General features: G+C 41.6%; 1 protein-coding gene across 1 annotated transcript in view; it reads right to left on the reverse strand.

Moving 5' to 3' along the window:
• Positions 1-11,744: 11,744 nt before the first annotated feature.
• Positions 11,745-24,160, reverse strand: part of TPR (translocated promoter region, nuclear basket protein) — a gene marked incomplete in the record, with an annotated part of 1,837,142 nt that continues 1,824,726 nt past the window's right edge. The window contains 1 exon segment of the mRNA XM_044085316.1: positions 11,745-11,961. Coding sequence (XP_043941251.1) covers positions 11,906-11,961 — 56 coding nt within the window.

The following is a 24,160-nucleotide window of genomic DNA, read 5'->3' on the forward strand; positions in this document are numbered from 1 at the left end:
ACGAAAGCGCGCTCAATCCCTGTTTTTGTCTTGTTTGTGGATTCGTGTTATTAAATTAGTTGATTTTGGCACATTTTCGTGTGGTCCTTTGGATATTCGACAACATTTTGTGGTTTATTTTATCGTACCTTTGAGGTCTGATTTTCGTAGGAGGGCAGCCCTTTATTATAAGCCAGCGGAGGTGCTTTGGTTTTGTATAGTAAGCAAATTACTTATAAGCTGGGCAACTTACAGTAAGGGTATGACATTCAGGTCCAAGAATTTATTGTACCAGTCTACTCAGTCTTTATCAAACCCATCACTGAGTACAGTTCCCCCTTCATCACGTACCTGAATAGGTATATGCAACAGCTGGAATGCCCAGACATTCCTCACCAAGAGAATCCAGGGTATTAACACACTGTCCTACACAGATCGCCTTAGGGCCCTGCTCTGTACTCTTGTCTCCTACAAGTAGAGGAGCAATCTGTGCTTGGCATATACATCATCCTTTGATCCAGCCCTGATGGAACTTTTGCACATCCGCAAAACGAGAAGCACCAAAAACACTACATCTAGGAATTTAAACTTTGCTTGTGACAAACTGAACATGCTGGCAAGATAGATGTGATGTTCTGTAATACCCTCCCCCATCCATGCAAAGCAGAATCTGTCCATAACCCTTTTCAAACATAACCTTGATCATTGGCTGGGAAATTGCAAATTCATCCCTGGGTTGGCCTCCATGTCCCTTACAGACAGAGGCTGACAGAAAACATTCTGTACCCAACACTGGATGGGTAATGAGTTAATCTCTGGCTGGCATTCTATTCTGTCTCTTGAGGCCAAAAAACATATTCCAACATTCCTTCCATCATAACTTTTTAGGAACCTCCTAACATACGCCCAGTTAAGGCGCTCTATACCGGGGATGCAATTGGGTTGGGTTGTGTGGCTAGGCTTATAAAGGTCCTCGTGGTTGATAGTTTAGTATATACCTATGAACTTGTCATGTGTGTCGGTGGGGGTGGGGCTACTTCTGCCCACACCACACATTTTATTTTTTTAAATCCGGAGACTTTATGGATAGTGTAATATCATCAAAAATATATAGAGCAAGAAAATTAGTGAACTCTAAACCTCAAGGTAGACAAGTCCTACAAATACACATTTTTCCCCAGAGAATATCAGAAAAACTAAGGCTGCAGAAAAAAAGCTTTTTACTGGGTTTTAATAGAATATATATATATATATATATATATATATACATGTATATTTTTTACAATGCATCTGTTTTGCCGATGACTGCTGCCAAACTTCCTAAGAAATCAAGCACCTTTTTCAGCTTAACTGTGGAATAACCTGGTTTCTTGAAACTTCTAGCCACAAAAAGAAAACTTGTCATACAGTCTTTGCCTCCACAGCAGTCCACTAATGTGGCTTAGCAGCAGTTGGGTGAGTCTACAAAGGTCAAAACTGGTACCACAGTCCAATCATCTTTTTCCCTGGATCCTGCTGATGTGGGCCCTACAGCTATCATGAACTTTGGGTTGGAGACATCCTCTGCTGCTGTTGGAGTGTCTCTGCTGGGAAAGCGAGAGCCACTGCTGGTTTTGGGAGAATGCGCAGAGAATGCCACTCTGCCTAGCTAGAAAGCAGTGCCTGCTCCTGGGGATAAAAAAGTGGATCAGTTTCTTCAGAATTTCTGTCAAAAATAAATTTATGCCTTCTATCTCAGTTACTCTGCACAGGAGTACTTTATTGGCTTCAGCTCAGAATTCAGTGCAGGCTCTTCACCCTTCCTGTATGGCTTTTTCTAGTAAAAGAAAAAGTGAAAACACTAGAGGGGATAAATGTATCACCAAACACCATCATACTAGGTGACTTCAATTACCCTAATATAGACTGGGAACACTACTCAAGCCCAAACACCCTAGCCCAAAAGTTCCTGGAATTCATAAACTCAAATGCCATGGAACAACTAGTCACCATCCCCACAAGAGGAGATAGCATACTTGATCTCATCATCACGAACATGGGAGCACAATGTTCAACACCGGAAGTATACCCCTCACTGGTGAGATCAGATCACAAACTAATCTCGCTGGAGGTCCTCATCCCACCCCACCTGAAATAAAAGACCACAGTAAAGAACTTCTCAAAGCCGACTTCACACTTCTAAAGACTAGTGTGGTCTCCTTTAAGGCCCCGAACCGGAGGAAAACAGTACTCAAGCCGCTGAATCACTTACAAATGCCTTCTACGGCACCTGCAGGACTGCATGGATAAGGCAATCCCAAGCAAAACAAAGACTCTTTGTACCAAAGGCAGCGTCCAGTCTGGTGGACCCCAGCCATAAACAAACTCTACAACAAAAGGAGGAAGCTACTACAAGATAGAGCAAAATCCTTAAAAGGTAAGACACCCTTGATCACTATAAGTAAAAACTAAGAGCTCTCATAAAATCATCCAAAGCAAATTTCGAGAGAAAATAGCTAAAGACTCAAAGACAATCATAAGGCCTTCTTTAGCTATGTTAGAAACCTAGGAGGAAACTCCCAGATATGCTCAGAACTAGTTCAAAATGATGTGAAGATTACTGATCCTACAGACATTGCCAACATACTGGCTGACAGGTTCAGTGCAAACTTCTCCCCTCCCCCAAAAGGAGAGATATCTATACCAAGCGATTGCAGCCCCCAAACATCTCCAGCCCAAGTGAGAACTGCTCTCTCCAAAGCAAAAACACAGCATCCATGGGACCTGATGGTGTCCCCGGCTGTGTGCTCCACGAACTCAATGAGGAATTAAACCCACAGCTAGGACAGCTGTTTAATCAAAGTCTTACCTCTGGATCATTACGTGCCCAGGAGTGGCGCACTGCAACTGTGGTCCCACTTCACAAAGGCGGTGCCTCCACCGACCCTGGAAATTACCGGCCCATTAGCTTGACAAGCCTTATCTGCAAAGCCATGGAGAGGATCATAATGGACCTCATAAATAAAGACATAGGAATTTGCAGACTTTGGATCCAACCCAGTTTGGCTTTGTCAAAGGCAGATCATGCCTTTTAAACTTGGTTGACTTTTTGAAACAGTCACCAAAGCCATTGATGAGGGAAAGGCAGTCCATACAGCCTACCTCGATCTGGCTAAGGCCTTCGATACAATACCCCACTCGGGTATCATTGAAAAACTCATCAGCTTAAATGTTAACCCATACATCACAAGATGGGTTGCAAACTGGCTGAGTGACAGAACCCACAGGGTCAGAGTTGCTGGCACCATGTCAGACTCAAAGCCTGTCACAAGTGGTGTCCCACAGGGCTCAGTCCTGGGCCCACTCTTGTTTGGCATCTACTTTTCCGAGTACAAGCAAACACAGGAGGGTTATGGCTGACAAAGTTTGCAGATGACTGCAAACTGGGCCATAGTAGAAATCACATCTCACACTGTTATCCTTCACCAGCCTCTCTCAGAAACGCATAACTGGTGCCAGAGCCACGGCCTAAAGTTAAATGCCAAACAATGCATAGTCATAGCCTTCGGGAAAAACAAGGTTACCCCTAGCTACCAAATAGGAGGCAATCCACTGAGCACAGAAGAAGTTATCAGGGACCTGGGGACCCAGGTTGATAGTAGTCTGTCATTCGACACCCATGTAGCTAAAGTAGTCAGGAAGGCGTTCTACATTGCCCACCTTATCATGAAGGGATTCTCATCTAGATCAAGGGAGGTCATAGTCTCCCTTTACTCATCACTTATCAGACCAATGATTGAGTACAATGCCCCATTCAGAATGTATCTGACCCGACACTTGCAGCAGCTGGAGAGGCCACAAAAGTTCCTCACCAAAAGGATAAAGGGTCTCAAAAATCTGTCCTATGCTGCCCGACTGAAAGAACTCCAGCTCTATTCAGTAAACGCTTGCTCAGAGGTGACCTTTGCCTAACATACAAGGCCATGTCAAACCCAGATTTGATGAATATGCTTCACCTCAAAAATCTAGATCCATCAGAGCCACAAGGGCGGAGACTTAAACCTCGACACGGCTATTAATAGGGCGTGCTGGAGGGATAGATTCATCACCCAAAGACTCCCTATGCTGTGGAACAAAATCCCAGTACATGTGAGGCAGAGCACCTCGCTGGCCTTGTTCAAGAGAAATCTTGACCAATGGATGGGAGATCGCAGATATACCCCAGGGATTACCTCAGTGTCACTGCTCGACAGAGGCACAGCAAAATAATGGGTATAGTTCCCCATACTAAAGGGGTGGCGTAAGCCACAAAACGATGGGCTAGGCTTATAAATGCCCTCGGGCAGATAGCCTAGTATGAACCTATGAACCTATGAACCTATGATTATTCATTTTCTGAAGAGATTCAAGACTTTGAACCTCAGTGATTGTGAAGGGACAGATTACATGCTGTCTCTACAGACAGCTAATTTAGATTCTGAGAGGATTATCTTTCTCAATTTCCAGAATAAAATAGTTTCACTGGGGGAAACAATGTCTCTCAGTATTGATTTGCTACAACTGGAATTTCCAGAATCTACTCCCATTCTTCCTGTTCTGGAAGAATAATTTTGCCACAGCTTGCAACTTCCCTCACAGCCTGCCTACTGCCTCTAAAAAGGTAGACTGTATAAAGTTCCTCAGTCTTTTATGGTCTCACACAATCATCCCAGACAATACCTATCAGCTGTTGCCTTAGTGAATCAGGTTACTGCTAAACATTTGGTTAAATAGTAATCCCTGGCATGACAAGGATAGGATGGCTTTTGATAGATTTGGGGGAAAGTATATTCTTCTGCAGCTCTCAACTGTCATACTCATATATTTAAGTTCAGCTTGCCTCTTATGAGAATGAGAGGAATATTTTGGCATTTGTTCTCTCTTCTGGTGAGAAATCCGCTTTGTGCAACTCCGTTGCTTCTATGTCAAGTCAATTCCCACAGTTTAAAATATTCACATGATTCTGCTGCTGCTACTGGAACTGTTTTGAAGAAAAAAAAAAAAAAAAGGATTCCCAGAGGATTGTCAGAAATTAAATTTTGACTTCTTCCAGGACAGAGACCTTGTTTTTGCTTCAGAAGTTTTTAAAACACTGATGAGAGAGAACGCTGATTCCAAGGGATCTCTCATTTTTCCACCCTCCTTCTCCACGTTTGTCAAGGTATTCAGTGTTCCCTTGGCAACCTCCATTAAAAAGCAAAGTAAACCGCTCCAGCTGAACCTCCATTTTTCTGTTTGGTAACAGACAGTTTCAGATACTGAAAGTAATCCATCAAGGTTGTAGATGGTATGGAGAGTCTGTCCCAGCTTATGGGGGGATTCCTCACAGACGAGACCAAACTTTTCCCTTGCATCATTCAGTATATGCTCACTTGGGGTGACAGAAGCAGTCAGTTCTCCTCAGACAAAGGAAGGGCTCTATGCAGAGATTTTTTTGGTGTCAAAAGAAGAAAGATTCTCAGAAACCAGTTCTGGATTGTTCCTTTCTAAACCTATTTGTAATAGTGCCCAAGTTCAAAATGATCACTTCACAGCTTGTTACCTCTTGTTCCCTATTTGAGTGTTTTAGTGACTTTCAATTTAAAAGAAGCATCACATTCCTACATATCCAGATTTAAGATATTTCTTGAGGTTTTCTGTGTCTGGGTCACATACCAGTTCTCTTCTCTCTATTACCTTTGTGTTAATACCCTTGGAGCAGTAGATGAACCAAAAGGGTCTAAATTCAGTGATAGCTTACTGCAGACTGCAAGATATTCCCCATTTTATTTTAGGCAACTTGGCTTATCTCTGCAGACTCCAAGAGTGACAAGAATCTCCTGTTGGGCAAGGGACCTCCTAAACAGGCTGGAATTCCAACAGGACATAAAGAAGTCTAGTCTGACTTATTTTGACAGGATAGTTTTCCTGGGGTGTCGCCTAGACTCTTCAGTTCAAAAAAACTTTTCTTCCATTGGGGGGGGGGGGTGGTTCTTGTATTCTTCCACTCAAACTAGTGCATCAGCAAGGGAATTCCTCAGGATTCTGGGTTTCACTGTATCCGTGATACTCAGTATTTCTTGCAATGCTCCACATCTGAAAAATCCAGTGGTACCCCTTGACATTTCACATTTCAGTTTTGAAGTTTGTGAAAAGGGAGACTGTAGTGGAGACACCATATGTCTCAGAATCCAAATCTCCCATTCTTCCTTCCTGCTCCAGCAGTCACAGCATACACCTCTGACTCTGCTTGGGGAGCAATGTTTGTGGGGTTAAAAGAGCAGAGTCTTTGGAACAAAAAAAGGCTAACACACAAACACAAGAGATGTCAACTCGTATAAATGCTCTCAACATTCTCAGTCACCTGTGGTCCCTGGGACCTTTAAAAGTGTTTAGAGAAAAAAACTACAGTAATGTAGTACATAAACAAGCAAGGGGAACCAGATCTTATCCTCTTTGCAGACTAGCCATGGGTAGGCCTGGGATGTAGCGTTTCAGCACAATCTCACTCCGTGTTCATACTGCATACCATCAGAGCAAAATTGGGAGACAAGCTAAGCAGGACCAGGACAGATCCTTATGAATGGAAACTGAATCAGAGTGTTCTTCAAGATCTGATCAAATTTTGAGGTTAGCACCTCAACTAGATCATTTTGCCACCACTCATAATAATCAGTTGGCAAAACTCTGCTCCAGACTCCCGCAAGAAGGCCTGGAAGACGGATGTATTTTCTTTTCCTTGGGCAAGCATGTTCCTGAATATATATTCTACTCTTTCCACTAATATCCAAGGTCATTCTGAAGACTCAGTCAGACTCCCAATCATTGTGGTGATTCCCTTCTGGCCCATACAGCTATGATTCTCTTTTCTTTTGGAAAAGGCCACGGGCAATTACCACATGCTTCCTGACAGACTGGATTTACTCACAAAACAGCAGTGGTGTCTGATACTTCTGGACCTTAAACAGCTGCATTTGACTGATGGGATAGAATTTTAATACGTTTCAGGCACCTTTTTTTTTCTGAGGACATGCAACAGGTATTAATAGAGGCAAAAAAAGTGGCTACTAAAAATAGCAAATAGAAAAGTCTTTCTAGTTGGTATTAAGAGGAACTAGCACCCAATTCAGGGCTAGTGTTTCCGCAGTTCTCATTATTTAAGTTACTATCCTGTTGGCCTGTCATACTCCTAAGCCAATGTTCATTTATTGGCCATTTCAGCACATCTGCCCATGCATTCCCCTCTTTCAATGCATTGACATATGAAAATGTTTTGGAAAGGGGTTTGCATAACAGACCTATATGAAACACTGGCTCCTCCTCAGGATCTTAATTTTGTGTCTGGAAAACTCTTGCTCTATTTAAACCAGCTCACCAGGCTGACTTGAGGCTTTTGACATGTGAGACAGTCTTACTAACTAATGACTCTGACCTCCACAAGAGTTTGAGTTGCAGGGTCTCATGATAATCATCCTTACCTCATATTTCACAAAGATGGGATTTCCTTAAGAACTAATCTTTCCTGTGTGCCTAAAATGGTGTCAAGAGTTTATTCTGAGCCAAGCTACCCATCTTTGACATCTTTCCAGAACCAAAAAGTGAGGGAGAAAGGATACTCCATACCTTGGATGTTCACAGACAGCTCCGGTACTACCTTTGGCGGAGTGGAATCTTTCAGAACTTCTGAATACTTGTATTTTTTTGGAAAGGTAAGAAAAAGTAAGGACAACAGATTATTTCCATGTGGTTGTCTCATGTTATTAACTTTTGTATTACCCACCAAAACAAAACTATTCCAAGCAGGGTCAATGTTTATTCTACAAAGGCCTTGGCTTAATCTGTGAATTTTTGGAAAGGGTGCAGATTCCATACGCATCTAGAAACAGCAATTTGGTTCTCTATGCATACATGTAGAAAGCACTATAAACTGGATTCCTTCTCCATGTCTGGTACTAGGAAAGCCTGTCCTATTCTCCAGGGGCTCCTGGACCCTTCTCCTTCCATGTTGTTCTAAGCTATGGTAACTTACCCATATGCGATTCATATTAAGAATAGTAGCTGCTCCCTCCCTCCACCCCCCCCTTATTTTTGTACGTTTTGTATACCAAGGTGTAGGCATATACTACTTGGCACTGTCTTTCTCATGGCTTTATCCTTCCTCTCTGTTTGCATGAAATCTCTGAAGGGCTTGGCATCCAAATCTGACTTATTTCAGCTCAGCCTGAAAGCTGGATGGTTGTTACATCCTTAGCAGGGTTTAACACATACAACTTAAGTTACCGCAGCAGTAATCCTTCAAACATCTACTGTCAAGGTAAATTTACTTATCCAACTGTACTTTCCCCTCCACCAGCCAAAAAAAGGGATTTTATTCATGACTCCTTCCGGTCCCAAGAAAAGGAGGGCATCTAGAGGCCCATTCTGGATTTTTCACTCCTCAACAACCTTGTTAATGATGCCAGAATTCAAGATGCTCTCTCGCAGACTCTTTTTGTCACTGATGCTTTGGTAAGCTTTCCTGGATACCATGGGTCAAAGGCACCTATTGTCATATGCCTATTCATCCAGATCACAGAAATACTTAAGATTTTGTGCCTTAAAATTTCAATTATCAGCTTTGCTCTTTGGTCTCTCTACAGCTCCAAGGGCATTTACCAAATGTCTGTCCCTCATCATACCATTCTGCAAGCTACAGGACATATAAGCCTAGCTCTATCTAAATATTCTCCAGGCCTCTTCAAGACCTTATGTGCACCATGGACCTTTTTTGCCTGGGTCTTACGCTAAACTTAAAAAATCTGATATCCTACCATCTCATGATCTGGTTTTCTTGAGCTGCCATCTGAACACCACTGTCTACATGGTGAAATGTCTTCCTTAAGACAAGATGCAGTTTCTGATCTCTTGCTTCCAGTCTCACCTTTCCCTAGAATTGACCTGTGCAAGAGAGATACTGAGTCCTGACGTGCATGGCTTCACCCATACTAATGATACCTTTGGGAAGGCTCTAGATCAGTTCCTTGTTTGCTTTCCATGGAAATTCCTTTGGTGGATCAACCATGTATCATTATCTCCAGGAGTGCCCTAGCAGGTTCTCTCTCCTTGCCAGAAGTTTCCACATTTGCTTCAGATCTGGTATGGGGTGCATGTTCTATGAACACAGAAGTTCTAAGTATACGGTCAAGATAAGATAGGAATGACCTGATTAAAAGGTAAAGAAATGAAATTCCTGACACTTGTTCTTCTGCCTGTACATCAATCTTTGACCTCCAGAAACCCTCTGACTCTTCACAGAGAACAGCACTGTAATGTAGTATGTCAAAAAACAGGGGAAAAAAATCTCATCTCTGCTGACTTGCAGACAGCTTAGGAGATCCCTAACCAGAAAAAAACTCTCCTGCAGGCAGTGCACATTCAGTCAGAGATGAATACAGTGGCAAATTTACCTGAGCAGATTCAAGGCAGACCCTCAGAAATGGATGATGAGCAGAGACATCTTCCATGAGAGAATCACCTCCCTAAATAGATTTGCCTCCACTCCGAACCAGCAGCTCAGGTTGTTCTGGAGCAGAACTGCCTGAACCAGCAGCTCAGGCTGTTTTGCTCCAGAGTTTCTTGTCCACTGACTCCATGCCAGTCTCAATAGAAGGAAAATGCACTTAAGCTTTTGTCATAATCAAGGACGACAACCCAAAAATGCTGTTAGTAACCCCCCATTGGCCCATACAACATTGTTTCACCTCAGTCTTCCACCTGGTAAAGGGCAGTCACCAGAAGTTAACTCACAGAAAGGACTTGCTCACAAAGCAGAAGGGCTCTCACATTCATCCAGACTTTGAAACCCTAAATCTGACAGGATGATAAGATTCTGATTCCATTCAGTCACCTACTTTCTGAGGGTGTGCTACAGGTATTACAGGAGGCTAGAAAATTTGCTACAAGAAAATCTTGTTTCCAAATAGAAAAAAATGCCTGAATAGTACCAAAAGGGGAAAAAACTGGACTCTCTATGGTATGGGTATTCTAAGTACTTTCTCCTATCTGCGTGAGTTGCTAGAATTCAGGACTTGCATATTCAACACATTTGTCAGTCATCTCTGCCCATTTGCAATTGGATCTACCTTTCAGCACATTTGGAAGACAGATTTTTTTTTTAAGGCACCCTTCTCATCTTTTCACCAAGAAAATACTTTTTCTTCCTTGGGACATAGATTATATGTTGGACAAGTTGACAGTCCCTCCTACTGCGTCTAGAATGTGCCTGGAAGACTGTGCTGTCAGGTAGCCCTTACTTCATTAAGAAGTAAGAGTTGAAAGCTCTTATGGCTTCTCCTCCTCTTCTCATCTTTCACATGACAGGGCATCCATTAGGGGTTATCCTCCTATTATTTAAAGTTGTCGATCAAATGTTTCTAAACTAGTCTATTAACTGGCCCACTTTCTTCATCTTCAGAATAAAGGGGAAAATTTTGAAATCCTCAGACGTTCATAAACCGCTCTGGTTTTATGTTGACAGAATTAAGGCTGTTAGGAAAACTGATCAACTATCTCAACTATCTTTCTTTCATGCTGGGATGCCCAGTTTCGAAAAGACCATCTCCAGATAAATTTCCCTGGCTGTTTCCTTTTATTCCTTTCATGGAAAATCCCTTTGCAGGCCGGGTCAAAACTCATTCTAATCAAGGGTCTGGACTCACAATTCATTTTATGAGCAGACACTTGGTCTTCTATTCAAACCTTTATAAAGCACTATAAAATTGATGCCTTCCTCCAGGGCAAGAACTGATTTTGCTAGATCACCCAAGGAATACTAGACTTTGTTCCATTCTTCAATCATCCTCCCAGATATTCTAAAAAGCTTTAGGAATCTTCCAGTTTGTAAGCAATACTGCAGCAGTGATTAATGAAGGGATTAGAACAATTGTGTAAGAACTTAACATAACTGCAGATAAGAGTAGATCACTGCTGAAGCACTGAATGTCAGTCTAACCTCTGTGTTTTGCATCTTTTTTCCCCCTCGTCTAATATCTCTAATTTGCCTCTTCTTTCCATGGTATCTAGCAAGGAAGTCCTGAAGATTTTCATGTCTGTACACCATTTATGTACAGTTTATATTCTTTCGCTTGGGTTACAGGTTGGACATATGTAGTGAGAAGGAACCTAAGCTCTGGTACACTGTTCAGACATACAGTATTCCTTGTCAGAACACTTCCCATACGTAATCAATACTACAACAGTGATCTACTCAGATATGTACATTTATGGCAATTTCTTACACAACTGCACTTTATGGTTAATCTGCATCTTTTAGGGGTATGTCAGAGACTAAATGAACGCAGTAATGTGTGTACTCAAGTTAAACTGATGGCACTGGTTGACTGTGAAGCTTAAGGAGAGCAGTTCCCCCTTTGTCTAAAAACTGGCACTCTAATGTATGGTGTTGTTTAAAATCTTGCTTCATTAGCTTGTCTAATCATGTAATCCTAAGACAATGCAAAATGTACAGCTGCAGTAAGTACCACTGATAGATCCGGAGCAGCAGCGAAAGGGGAGGCACACAGAAAGGGACAGGTACTGAGTGAGAATCACGTGGTCTACTTTAAGTGGCGCAACTGACAAAAATGTGCTTTCTTTTTAGATATGTACTACAGTGTGGAACCAACAATCCAAACTGCCTCTCTTGCTTCAACATCAAGACAGCCAAGCATTTCCAAAGACTGGTACCACTGCCCTTAAAGGTTTTAAGAGTTCAGAATAAAAACAAAAAATCATGTTCGACAGTCTGTCTTAGATTTTATTAACAAATGTAAAATATTATACAAGCATAACACATTTAATTACAAAAAGCAATGTAAAATTTCAAAACGGTAAGAGTTAAGACCAAGATGCATATTCACAGTTCCAAGAATTGCGAAGTTTGTAAATACATTCAGCTAATATTGCCTCTGTTAAGCCTTCCCCTGGCTCCCATGGCATGACTCACACCTGTGGAGAAAAGACGAGATTAAAAATGGATTGTGACAATAAATGCACTTCTGTTTATAAACAAATTATCTGCAATAACTGAATAGTATATTTTAATATATTTGAATATTTTGACTGTATTTATAGAAATGTTATGTTAGTTGAAAATAGTCTGTATATACCAATAAAATATTCAAATACGAGAAAATCGGGTTGGACAATGTTGTGCTTGATTTACATAATGAACTACAGGGAGTAGTCAATATTACATGACTTTCCAAAATGAATTTATACAAGCAGATGAAATAATGTGTTTGACAGACAAAACTCCACCAAATTACAACTTCATATGTTACCATATGGCTAAAGAATAAATTACTTTGCATGCAAGATATACTTTAACCATCCACTGTATATGAAGTTGTTGCAGTGCCTGCTGCTAGGCTAAGGTATGTAAAGCAATCTGGTTTATGGAGACATTTATTACTTATTTACTTAATCTTTATTTTACATCAGTGGTTTACTTTAAGGGCTACCCATATGTCACTAGTTTCTGGGGCATACCACTCAACTGTAAAGATTTTCACAGAATGTCCAGATTTTTGCCTCAGATTTTTGGTCTGTTCGTCATAAAATTTGTGATTTTCTGGATTTTGGGGCAAATCAGTGGTGAATAATTTCACTAAATGATAGCCATTCGAGTTTCAAACTTTATATCCTTTAGAAAATGCAAGGTAACAAGATCTTTTATTCTGACAGCTAAGTTTACAAGACCAATATTTAAAATTTGTTCGTATTTTTGAGGCTTTGTCCAAATTTTTTGTGCTAAGAAGTTGAGAGCTATGTTATGGGGTAGTGTGTTTAGGTTCATTACGTCCCAAGAGGGACATCCTGTTAAAGGGTTGCTGGGTTAAATTAGGGTCTGATGCAAGTGGCACCACCTCAACTGTGTATGGTACAGCTGCTGTGCTAAAATGCATTTAAGCACTTTTATTTATCCAATTTTCTTTTATTTTGTGCTTGTATTATACAGCAAGAAATATCCATCACTACTGGGAGAGGAGCACTGCAGACAGACGCTATATTAAGTACTTGGTGTCCAAATCCTGCCAAGGATAGCTCTTGTTTGAAACTGGTTATTTAAGGTTGCTAGGGCACTTAAATTAAGGTCTGAAATGAGCAGGAACTTGCAAGAACCACAATATATACAAGGTAATGTAAAGGTGAATTTAAGCCTTGTGCTCATATGTGAACAATGTGAGTAGCAAACACTTATCACAAGAGTTTGCTATACAAGCAATAATGTCCAACAGGGTGAGTGTTTATTAGGGAAATGATGTCTGCACAGAGGAGTTGTGAGACCAGATGTCAGACAAAGGGCCTTTACAATCCTGGAAGGGTGTTAGCTCCTCAATAACGCACATAACGCACATTATTGCTCTTAAAGAATGGGCTCTCTGTTGAATTGTTTTGTATTTTAATTACATTTTTTTAATATTTTTGATGTAAAATAGTTCAGCCTAATAATGTTTCAAACTTGCTATTATGCAATTGTTGTTGTATTTTATAATCCAAAATATGAATCAAGTACTTAACATCTACACACACACACACACACACACACACACACACACACACACACACACACACACACACACACACACACACACACACATTCTGTACAAATGTGTATATCTATGCTTCTGAATACTTGGATACACAAGTGCCCACTAGTTACAGGCACTTTCAGTGATTACACCTCAGATGATCAAATGAATTGGAGGGGGGGGGGTAATAGCATGCAAGGCATTGTAACCCCCCCCCCCCCATGCCTCAACAGTCTCTGATTTTGCTGCATAGTTCTGCTCTGACCCTCAGTAGAATGTTTGATGTACTGGTAAATCAGTGAGGATTACATTCAGTAAAGAATACCACTTACTATAAATACTAAGCCTATGCCTAAAATATTAGAATTCTTTTTCCAAATTAAAAACAACATATATACAAAAATAAAACATTTGCCAATTTATAAATTACTGAGATTTGAAATTATAGGCTTTGATGCGTCTCACTGGTATTCTACAAAAATAAATATTTTCGGAAACTCAAAAAGTTGCAAGTAAAATCTGTAAGCAATTCCACACCATCTATTTATTGGACATTTTTTACCTGGAGATACTTGCATAGGAGTTTCCTAACACCATATAAATAGCCAGTTATTTTAAAAAAAATGTAAGGTGTTGGAGATGTAATAGTGAGTCCCTTTGTAGATTAGTCATGTTAGCTTGGGACAGCTTCACAGCACAATATCACTCTAGTCTATACACATCCTACATTCAGAGCACAACTGTGTGGCAGACAAGCTAAGCAGGACCATGACAGACCTCAATAATGCAAACTAGATTGGGGGGGGGGATCCTTCCAAAATTTGATCTATCTGTGGGAAGTTCAAGTAGACCTTTCTACTGCCTCTCTGAACAATCAACTGACAAGAGTCTGTTCCAGAACTTCATGCAAGAAAGTTTGTAAGATAGGAATGTTCCTGTATGCTTTTACACCCTTTCCGTAGATTTAGAAGGAATCCCCCAAGCTCATTGTGGTGACTTCTTTGTGACCCAGGCAACCATGGTTCGTTCCTCTTTTGGAAACGGCCAGGGGAATTACCGCAAGTTTTCTCACAAACTGAATCTACTCACACAACAGGAGTGCTCGATACACCCAAATATCAAATCTTCTTCACTTCAGCACTTGTGTTTACTGAGGACCTGCAGCAGGTACTAAAGGAGGCAAGAAAGCCTGTTCCTAGAAAATTATACATTTGCAAATGGAAAAGGTTTTCCAGTCAATGACAACATAACCAGCATCCATTCATGGCTAGTCGTTCTCTGGTTCTACAATATTTGAGAGAGTTACTATCCAATGGCCTTTCTTATTCCTCTACCAAGGTTCATTTATCAGCCATTTCAGCATGTCTGCCCATGGATCCTCCTCTTTCAATGCAATTCAATGTCAAAATGTTCTTGAAAGGGGTTTTACATAAGAGTACTCCAAGAAAAAGGGTGATAACTCCTTTGGGTCTTAATTTTGTATTAGTGAAGCAAACGCTCCCGTTGAACTAGCTAATCTGGCTGACTTCATATTCTTAACATGGAACACAGTCTTACTGATTGATCTGGCCTCTGCAAAAAAAAGAATCTTAACTGCAAGGTCTTATGGCGAGTAAACCCCATCTCGTTTTCTTTGAGAACTAATCCTCCTTTTATGCTTAAAGTGGTATCAGAGGGTACTTTAACCCAAACTATCCATTTCTCTGTTTTCTTTACTGAACCTAAAAATTGGGTGGGAAAGAGTATTCCATACCTTGGATATCCACAGACCACTCCTGTACTATCTTGACAGAACTAAATTTCAGATCAACTGATTATTTCTTGAGAAGGGACAGATTTCCAAATGGTTAAACACAGAAAGTACAGTTATGTACACTTACCATAAATATAGATGTTGAGTGTATTCACTGTTGCAGTCATCACATTTGGGTTATCTGCCTGCAGATAGGCCTCAGCCGGCCTGAATACCAGAGTCTTGGATTCCTGCGTCGGATGCTGTCTCTTTTTCCATGACGTCAGGGGTATAAAAACATGTAGCAGACACCATTACATCAGTTTTTCTTGCCCCAGATGTCAGGTGCCCCCACAAAGGGAAGCAATTGCATGTTACGGTACCCCTACAACAAAAAGCAAATACACCAGAAAGCTTAAATACACCAAACAAGAAGGAAAGGTAGAGTCAAGAGAAGTCAGGGGGCTGGAGGGAGGATAACCAGGACTGCAACAGTGAATACACTCGAACAACTGCATTTATGGTAAGTGTACACAACTGTACTATGTTCTTCGTGTTTCATTGTTTCTGTCATCACATTTGGGTTGATTCCCAAAGCTAAGGAAGGGAGGAGGAAGTTAGAGAGCATTAGGGCCAGCTATTAAGCCCTGCAAGTCTGCAGTGGCAAAACCAGCTCTGGATTTAGAAAAAACAGGCATGTGGTAATGCTTGGTGAAGGTATGTACGGAGCTCCAGGTAGCAGCTTCTAGGATGTCCCTGGTAGGGACACCTCCGAGAAAGGCTGCAGAGGTAGATGCAGCCCTGGTGGAATGTGATCTTATCCCATGTGGGGTAGGTTTTCCATGGTGCTTATAGCAGAAATTAATGCAATGGGCTATCCATTTGGAAATGGTTTGCTTTGAAACGGCCTTCCCCTCTGCCCCTGCAGCAAAGCCAACTAGTAGCTGCTCAGATTTTCTGAGAGGCTTAGTCCTGTTCAAATAAAATCTAAGTTCTCTGTGCACGTCCAAAGAGTGCAGTATTTGTTCTCGTTTGTTTTGTGGATTCGGGAAAAAGGTAAGCAAATGAATGGACTGAAAGTGCCATACTAGATATCACCTTGGGCATAAAGGATTGGTCCTCAGGGAAACCCTGTCCGCACGGAAAATAATGAAGGGCTCCACTGCCATGAGGACCTGTAATTCAGACACTCTTCTTGCTGAAGTGATGGCTAGAAGGAAGGCTGTTTTCCAAGAAAGGAATTTCAACTCTGCTGTTGCAGCTGGTTCAAAAGGAGGGAGAGTGAGCTTTTCCAATACAAAGTTAAGGTCCCAGGCTGGAGTAGGGACTCTCCAGGGGAAGGGGGGTCTTAAATTTTTGGCCCCTCTGAGGAATTGCTTTAGCAGGGGGTTAGAGAAGAGGGATGATTCAATATTATACTGTGCTGAAATGGCAGAGGCATGAATTTTAATTGACAAGAAGGATAGGCCCTTGTGGAGCATTTCTGTTAAGTACTGAAGAATATGCGGTAAGCTGGGTACCGTTGTGCCCATCCCAAGTCTGGCTCCAGGAACAGGATCTTTTCCACTTTTCAGCACAGTATTTTCTAGTACTAGGCCTCCTTGCCTCCAGAATGACATCTAGCACCTGCTTACTGTGGGATGCTACTGGACAGCTCAAGGAATTAAGCCAGGCTGCAAGGTTCAGGGTTTGAAGCCAAGGGTGCAGAATTTGGCCCACCTGCTGGGACAGCAGGGAAGGGGTCTGAGGCAGGTGCCAGGTTCCAGCAGTGTCATACTGCACAAGAGGGGGTACACCAGTGCTGGCGTAGCCCATCTGGTGCAATCAGTATTGTCCTTGGTTTGTCCTGTTTGATCTTTAGCAGAACCTTCGAGAGGAGAGGCAGAGGGGGAAAGGCATAAACTGAGAGGCTTTCCCAGGTAAAGGACAGGGCATCCACTTTCCAAGCTTGACTGTGGGAAGTCTTTCTGCAGAATTTGTCCAATTGGTAGTTCTGAGGGGAGGCAAACAGGTCTATCTCTGGAGTCCCCCATTTGTCCTCAAAAGACTGAATATTTTTGGTTCCAGTTTCCACTCGTGTGGGTCCACGAGATTTCTGCTTAGGTCTGCCAGTGAATTTAGCTTGCCTGGCAGGAATTGAGCTTGTAGGTGCACTTGGTAACTCAAGGCTGTGTTCCACAGAGCCATGTCTAGTCTGCAGAGAGGGCACGAGTGGATTCCCTCCTGCTTGTTTATGCACCATATAACTGTGGTGCTGTCTGTCTTTACCAATAACTGTCCTGGAAGAATGTGGTCCTTGAAGGCTGTCAGGGAATTCTGTACAGCTAACATTTCTTTTTGGTTGATATGCAGGTGCATCTGTCTTGGTTTCCATTTCCCCTGAATGCACTGCACTGCCAAGTGAGCCCCGCATGCATAGTCTGATGCTTCTGTTATTAGGGTTTGGGCGGGGAGTAGAGTGAAAGGGAGCCCTTTGTTGTGGTAGTAGGCCTCTGCCCACCAAAGGAACTCTGTCTTTATACAAGGAATGATAGGAATCATTGATTCTAGGTCCTGAGAATGTTGACACCATAGGCTTTTTAGATACCATTGTAGCTTCTTCATATGCAGTCTTGCATATGGAATTAGTAGAATGCAAGAGGCCATGAACCCCAGGGCTTGCAGATAGCTGGGTTTTTGTGGCCAATAGTTTGAAGTAAGTTGTCAAACTTGTTTCTCTGGAGTGAGGAAAGCCAACTGGGAAAGTTATACTCAAGCTTGCTCCCAGGAATACAATTTGTTGGCAGGGTACTAGGTGAGATTTATTTTCGTTTACGGTGTACCCCAGTGAGTTTAGAGGTTTCTTTACGAATGCCACATGTTTTAGTAACTCCTGGCTTTCTGCCTGAATCAGACAATCGTCCAAGTATGGGTATATCTGAATATTTCTCTGCCTGCACAATGCAATGGCTGGAGCTAGACACTTTATGAATACCCTGGGCACAGTAGATAAGCCACAGGGAAGTGCAGAGAACTAAACTAAATTCACAAATGCAACACACCAACAATTGTATTGTACATATGTGTGTGTAGCTAAAAAAAAAAAAAAATTTAACAGCCACATATACAAACAAACACCCTATAATGCACAAGTCATCGATACTTTATAGCCCTTCTTTTTAGGGCTGGAACAAGGTACACAAGGTCGTTTAACCCAGGAGGGTTATAAGCTTCCAGGTGTATCTGCCAAATTAACTCATGATACTCCAAAACAGTTTCCCAATCACCCCCCCCCCCCAAAAAAAGGTTTTACTTGTCCCAAAACTGGCTTGTGCACAATTCAGGGTGTGCCTGTACAGGACATTAGTATCCTTCCTTTTATTGATATCATATGAATCCTCTTATATTCTCTGTTTCAACCTCCTTTCCATATTCCCAACATAGGTTCATAGGTGGTACTAGGCTATTGGCCCTAGGGCCTATACAAGCCTAACCATAACAATTCCCTGGCTATTTCTTCCCACAGTATTTACTTCCTTGGACCCCTGTCTAGCAGGTCGACTGACATGAACCCCAGGGTGAATTTCCTCTCTCCCATTAAATCATGAAGGTTCCTTTTGAAGAGGGCCAAAGAGGCGCACTCTACTTGACATGTACGGGTAGTCTATTCCAGAGTCTGGGGAGTTTCTGGGTCTGGAACCTATCCCTCCAACATGTTTTGTTCATTGTGATGACAAGGTTTAGTTCCCTGGAGCATGTGGCTCTGAGGGATTGGGATTTCTTTAAGTGTAGCATGTCCAAAAGCTCTGGGTTTGACATGGCCTTGCATGTTAAGCAGAGATCGCCTCTGAGTACACTATATGCGACAGAGTATAGGTGGAGTTGTTTTAGACGGTCAACATTGTTTTAGACGGTCAGCATAGGACATCTGCTTTAGGCCTGTGATTCTTTTAGTGAGGTATTTCTGCAGCCTTTCCAGTTGTTGCAGATGTCTTGAGAGGTGCATACCAAACAGGGCGTTGTATTCTATAATAGGTCTAATGAGGGATGAGTACAGTGGGACAATGACCTCCTTTTTCCTGGATGAAAAGCCCTTAGTGATGAGGTGTGCCACATAGAAGGATTTCCTAACTGTTGTGGCGATGTGGTTATTGAAGGCGAGACCACTGTCCACCTGTGTCCCCAAGTCTCTTATCACACTTTCGATGTTTAGTGTACTGCCACATATGTGGTAATTCACGGGTACATGTTTTCATTTCTTGACATTGAGCTTAAGCCCATGGCTCTTGGCACCAAGCATCTGTAAGGCCCTTTTGTAGAATATCCGCATCATTTAGGGATTCAATAATGGCTCCCAGTTTGCAGTCATCTGCAAACTTTGTTAGCCAGAGTCCCTTAGTGTTGGCCTGTACTTCAGAGAAGTAGATGCTAAACAGGAGTGGTCTCAGGACTGAACCCTGAGGTACTCCACTTGTCACTTGTCTGGAGCTGGATTTGGAGTCGGCTACTTTTATAGTCTGGGTTCTGTCAGTAACTCAGTTGGCAACCCATCGAGTAACGTAGTGATTAATGCCCAGCTTAGTATGTTTATCTATGATTCCAGAGTGGGGGATGGTGTCGAAGGCTTTGGCGAGGTCCAGATAGGCTGTGTGGACCACCTTACCCTCGTCCAGAGCTCTGGAGACTGATTCGAAGAAGTCAATCAGGTTCAGGAGACAAGATCAGCCCTTCACAAACCCAAGCTGGGTGGGGTCCAGTGTTTGAAGATTGCCAATGTCTGTGTTTATACGTTCCATGACAACAGGTTCCATGGCCTTGCAGATCAGGCTCATCAGACTGATGGGGTGGTAGTTCCCGGGATCCAAGGTGGATCCCCCCTTGTGGAGTGGGATAACTGTAGCTGTGCACCACTCAGTGGGCATTAAGCCTGAGGTGAGGCTACGATTAAACATGACACTTAGGTGAGGTGCCAGTTTATTTTGTAGTTCATGTAGTACACAGTCTGGGATGTTGTCTGGTCCCATGGATGCTGTATTCTTACCTTTGGAGAGTGCGTTTTTTTTTACTGTGTGGCTGTTATTACCAGAATTTGGCAATCTTTCGGTACTGAGATGGGCCCTTTAGGGGGGGGGGGGGTGAAGTTTGCACTGAATTTATCTGCCAGGATATTGGCAATATCCTTGGGATCAGTATATTTAATGCCATTCTGTTGTACCTCAGAGCAGATCTGAGCATTGTCATTTAGATTCTTGACATAGCTACAGAATGCCTTGTGGTTGGTTGTCTTTGGAATTTTTAGCAATTTTATTTTCGTAACTAGCTTTGGAGGACGAGGGATCTCAGCTTCTTACCGAGGCTGGTAAGGGAGTTTTGTGCATCTTGGGATTTTCCTCTTCTGCAACAGTTTCTTCCTTTTGTTGTAAAGTTAGTTTATGGCAAGGGACCACCAGATTGGCTTCCTTTTATTTTGGAGGAGAGCATCTTGGTTTCTATTGGGGATGGCACGACTCATGCACAAGTGGATGTGCTCGTACAGTGTCTTAGTGTGGGATTCAGCAGTCAAACTTTCAGTTCGCATCTGCATGGGTGTCATGAAGCTTGTCACTTCTGACTTGAGTAGCATGAAGTTGGCTTTGGAGAAAAGTTTTTTTTTATGGAGGTTTCCTTACTGGGGGGGGTGGGTGGGGGTGGGATGTGGATGTAAAGGGTGATTAGCTTATGGTCAGACCTAACCAACGAGGGGATGATCATAGGTATGGAGCATCAATTTCCCATGTTGGTAATCACCAGGTCTAGGATATTGGAGCCCCTGGTGGGACTAAGGATTAGTTGATCCACGGCATTGGAATTTATGAATTTCAAGAACCATTTGGCAAAGGTGTTTGTACGCGAGTAGTTTTTCCCAGTTAATGACAGGGTAGTTGAAATCACACAGTATTAGGGTGTTTGGTTGTAGCTTAATATTTTCCAGTATGTTTAGAATGGTGTAGTGAGAATCTTAGGGCATGGTGGGGTATCTGTAGCTAGCTACAATTTGGACTGCAGTCTTACCTATTGTCAGTTGCACCTGGAGAATTTCAGATGTGTTGTGTTGGGCAACTAGCCTGGTGTTGTGAATATTCTTGGTGAATAGGGACACTCCTTCACCTTTAGTGTTTCGGTTATGGTTTGCTGGCCGAAAAGTGTGGTAAGAGTTGTAGCCTGGTATTGCAGGGGTGCTCTCTGGAGCCTTGAACCAGGTCTCTTGTACTGCACAGATATTGATGTTCTCCATTTTTAGGAGTGCATCGAGAGAGAGTGCATTTTGAGATTTAGACTTCTAGATATAAGACCAACATTCTGTACAATATGCCAGATATATCACCCCCTTGGAAATACAACTAAAATAACCATTAGGTATTAACTTATAACTTATTCCTGGTATTTGCAATTTCGAAGAATTTGCAATAAAAGAGCACTGAGGACATAACCCACACTTGAAGGTGCCTTTTTTATTATTAATGATATTAGTGAATTTCCACCTAACTTGCCAACATAACCATAACCAGCTTCAAAGATGTTTTTCATATTGTGGCCCCTTTTAAAACTGAACTTTAAAGGTCTTGAAAAAACTTTTAAACTGTTTGTCATATTGGCAAACAGCTCCCAATACTTAACAATAATGTCCTGCACCTTCTTAGTGTCTATTATAATTTAACACAAAGAATAATTCTTTATTCATATATCCAATATTTCCCTGTTCCTATCCTACAAGATATTTTTCCCCCATCCCTGTAAAATCTCATCTTTAGTGGACTTAGAGGCTCTAGGGTATCCTCTGGCTATGAATAACCAGTCAATGTAATTCAACTCATCCACTAGGTCTTCCATTAAGGGTGGTCATACGTGCCACTCGCACCATCTGGCCTTTGACAATGTTCTTTTTTTTTTAAAGTAAGGATGGTTACTGTTATAATGCAAGTATAAATTTGAGAAATGTCCTTTCCTATAAAGTCTTGATAAATACCTTCGGTTAACACCATCCTTAAAAATTCTGACATCTAAAAAAAATGCATTTCCACCAATCCAACAACATAATTAAATATCACAAATTCAGTAGTACTATTGATATAATTCATAAATTCAATGATAACATTTAAAGGACCCTTCCAAATAGTAAAAATATCATCCAAAAATCAAAAATAAACTCTAATGTTTGTAATAACTGGATGAAAAAAAGTGCTGTTCCCAAAACAACAAAACAATGTTAGCAAATATGGGGGACAGGATGCTCCTATGGCAACCCCATCAACTTGTTTAAAAAATTCACCCTGAAAAAAATGAAACTATTTTTCAGGATCAACACCATATTCTCGAATATTAACCTAAAGTCTTGTTATGCCAGGAAATCCAATTCTGTTAAAACTTCCTCAAACCAAGTTAATCCTACACTATGAGGACTAACACTAAAATATCCTCGATAGCAATGATAATAATGGAATAACTAGCATTAAATTCCACCATACTCATTTTATTCACCAAATCCCATGAATCTGCCAGTACATGGTATAAATCATAAAATGGTTTTAACTCTGTGTCCACTAAAACAGCCACAGACTGTGTTTTAGAGACAGCAGATGACACTATTGGCCTCAAAGGGGGATTCTGTGCATCTTTGTGGCCTTTGAGAATCCCAAAGATCCCAGGAATCACAGGTTTTGGAACAACCAAAAATGTATGTACATTTTTGTCAGTGGCCCCTTGTAACAAACTATCCTCCATAATTAAATCTATATTTTTATATGCTAATGCAATCTCATTTCTAGATGCCTGTAAATATTTCCCTTCATTATGTAATATCTCCGACATTTTACTCAAATACATCCATTGCTCCATAACTACCCCACCCCTAGTCAGGTTTCATGATCCTTTAATCTTGATTCCTGCTTAGTTCATAAAGTAGGCCCTTTTCTTCTAAAGTTAAATTATGTTTATACCATCTCTTTGTATTAACAAAAATTCTGATGTCCCTTTCAATGAGGGCCTCAAAATTACTCAAAACAGGGTGTGTGGGTGGGTTAATGACACTTTTATTATATAATCTTCCAACAGGGTATGTAAATGGCTGATTAAACACCACCTCCAGATTTATTTTACTAATCCTAATGGAATATTTCCAAATGGTTGTTTAAGGCCATTTCCTTTCGTTATACTCACCATAACAATACTATTAACACTCTACCAGTACTTAGCTTCATCTATCACTTTTTGGAAAGGGTTGGATTCTAGAAGCATTCTAGAATGTGCTACTTGGTCCTCAGTGCATACTTTGACAAAGTATTATAAGCTTGATACCTTCTCTAGGCCCACATCAAGCTATGCTAGGACCATTCTCCTTCCACCTCCCAAATATAGTTAACTAGGTAATCTAAGTAAGGCTTTGGCCAGCAGTGATCACTATGAACACAGTACAGTTGTGCAAGTTAAACTTGCCTTAACAGTAGATGTTTGAATGATCAGTCCTGCAGTAACCGCTCCCTCCTCCTCCCTTGTTGTCTGGTTATTTTTTATGCCAGGGGGTTGACTTTTTTTTTTTTTTTTTGTTCCTAGCATTGTCCTTCCAGGAGTCAGGCACCCTCTTTCTGCTGGCAGGAAAGCTCTGAAGAGCTTCGCACCCAGATTTACCTTTCAGTCAGCTCAGCTGGTACCGCCTAAATCTTTGGGCACCTGGAAGGTGTCCTGAAACTTTGCAAGCTGGCTGGCTGTTATATCCTTGGCAGAATATAACCCATATAGCAAATGCTACTGCAGCAGTGATCATTAAAACATTTGCTGTTACACAACTGTACTTTATGCAACTTCCTGGTATCCTTCTATGCATTTTTAAAGATACTGTGGACCACATGACTGAAGTGCTGCGGGC

Source organism: Protopterus annectens, chromosome 10.part0 (assembly GCF_019279795.1).
Source record: "Protopterus annectens isolate FY-2018-M chromosome 10.part0, PAN1.0, whole genome shotgun sequence".
Taxonomy (NCBI): Eukaryota; Metazoa; Chordata; order Ceratodontiformes; family Protopteridae; genus Protopterus; species Protopterus annectens.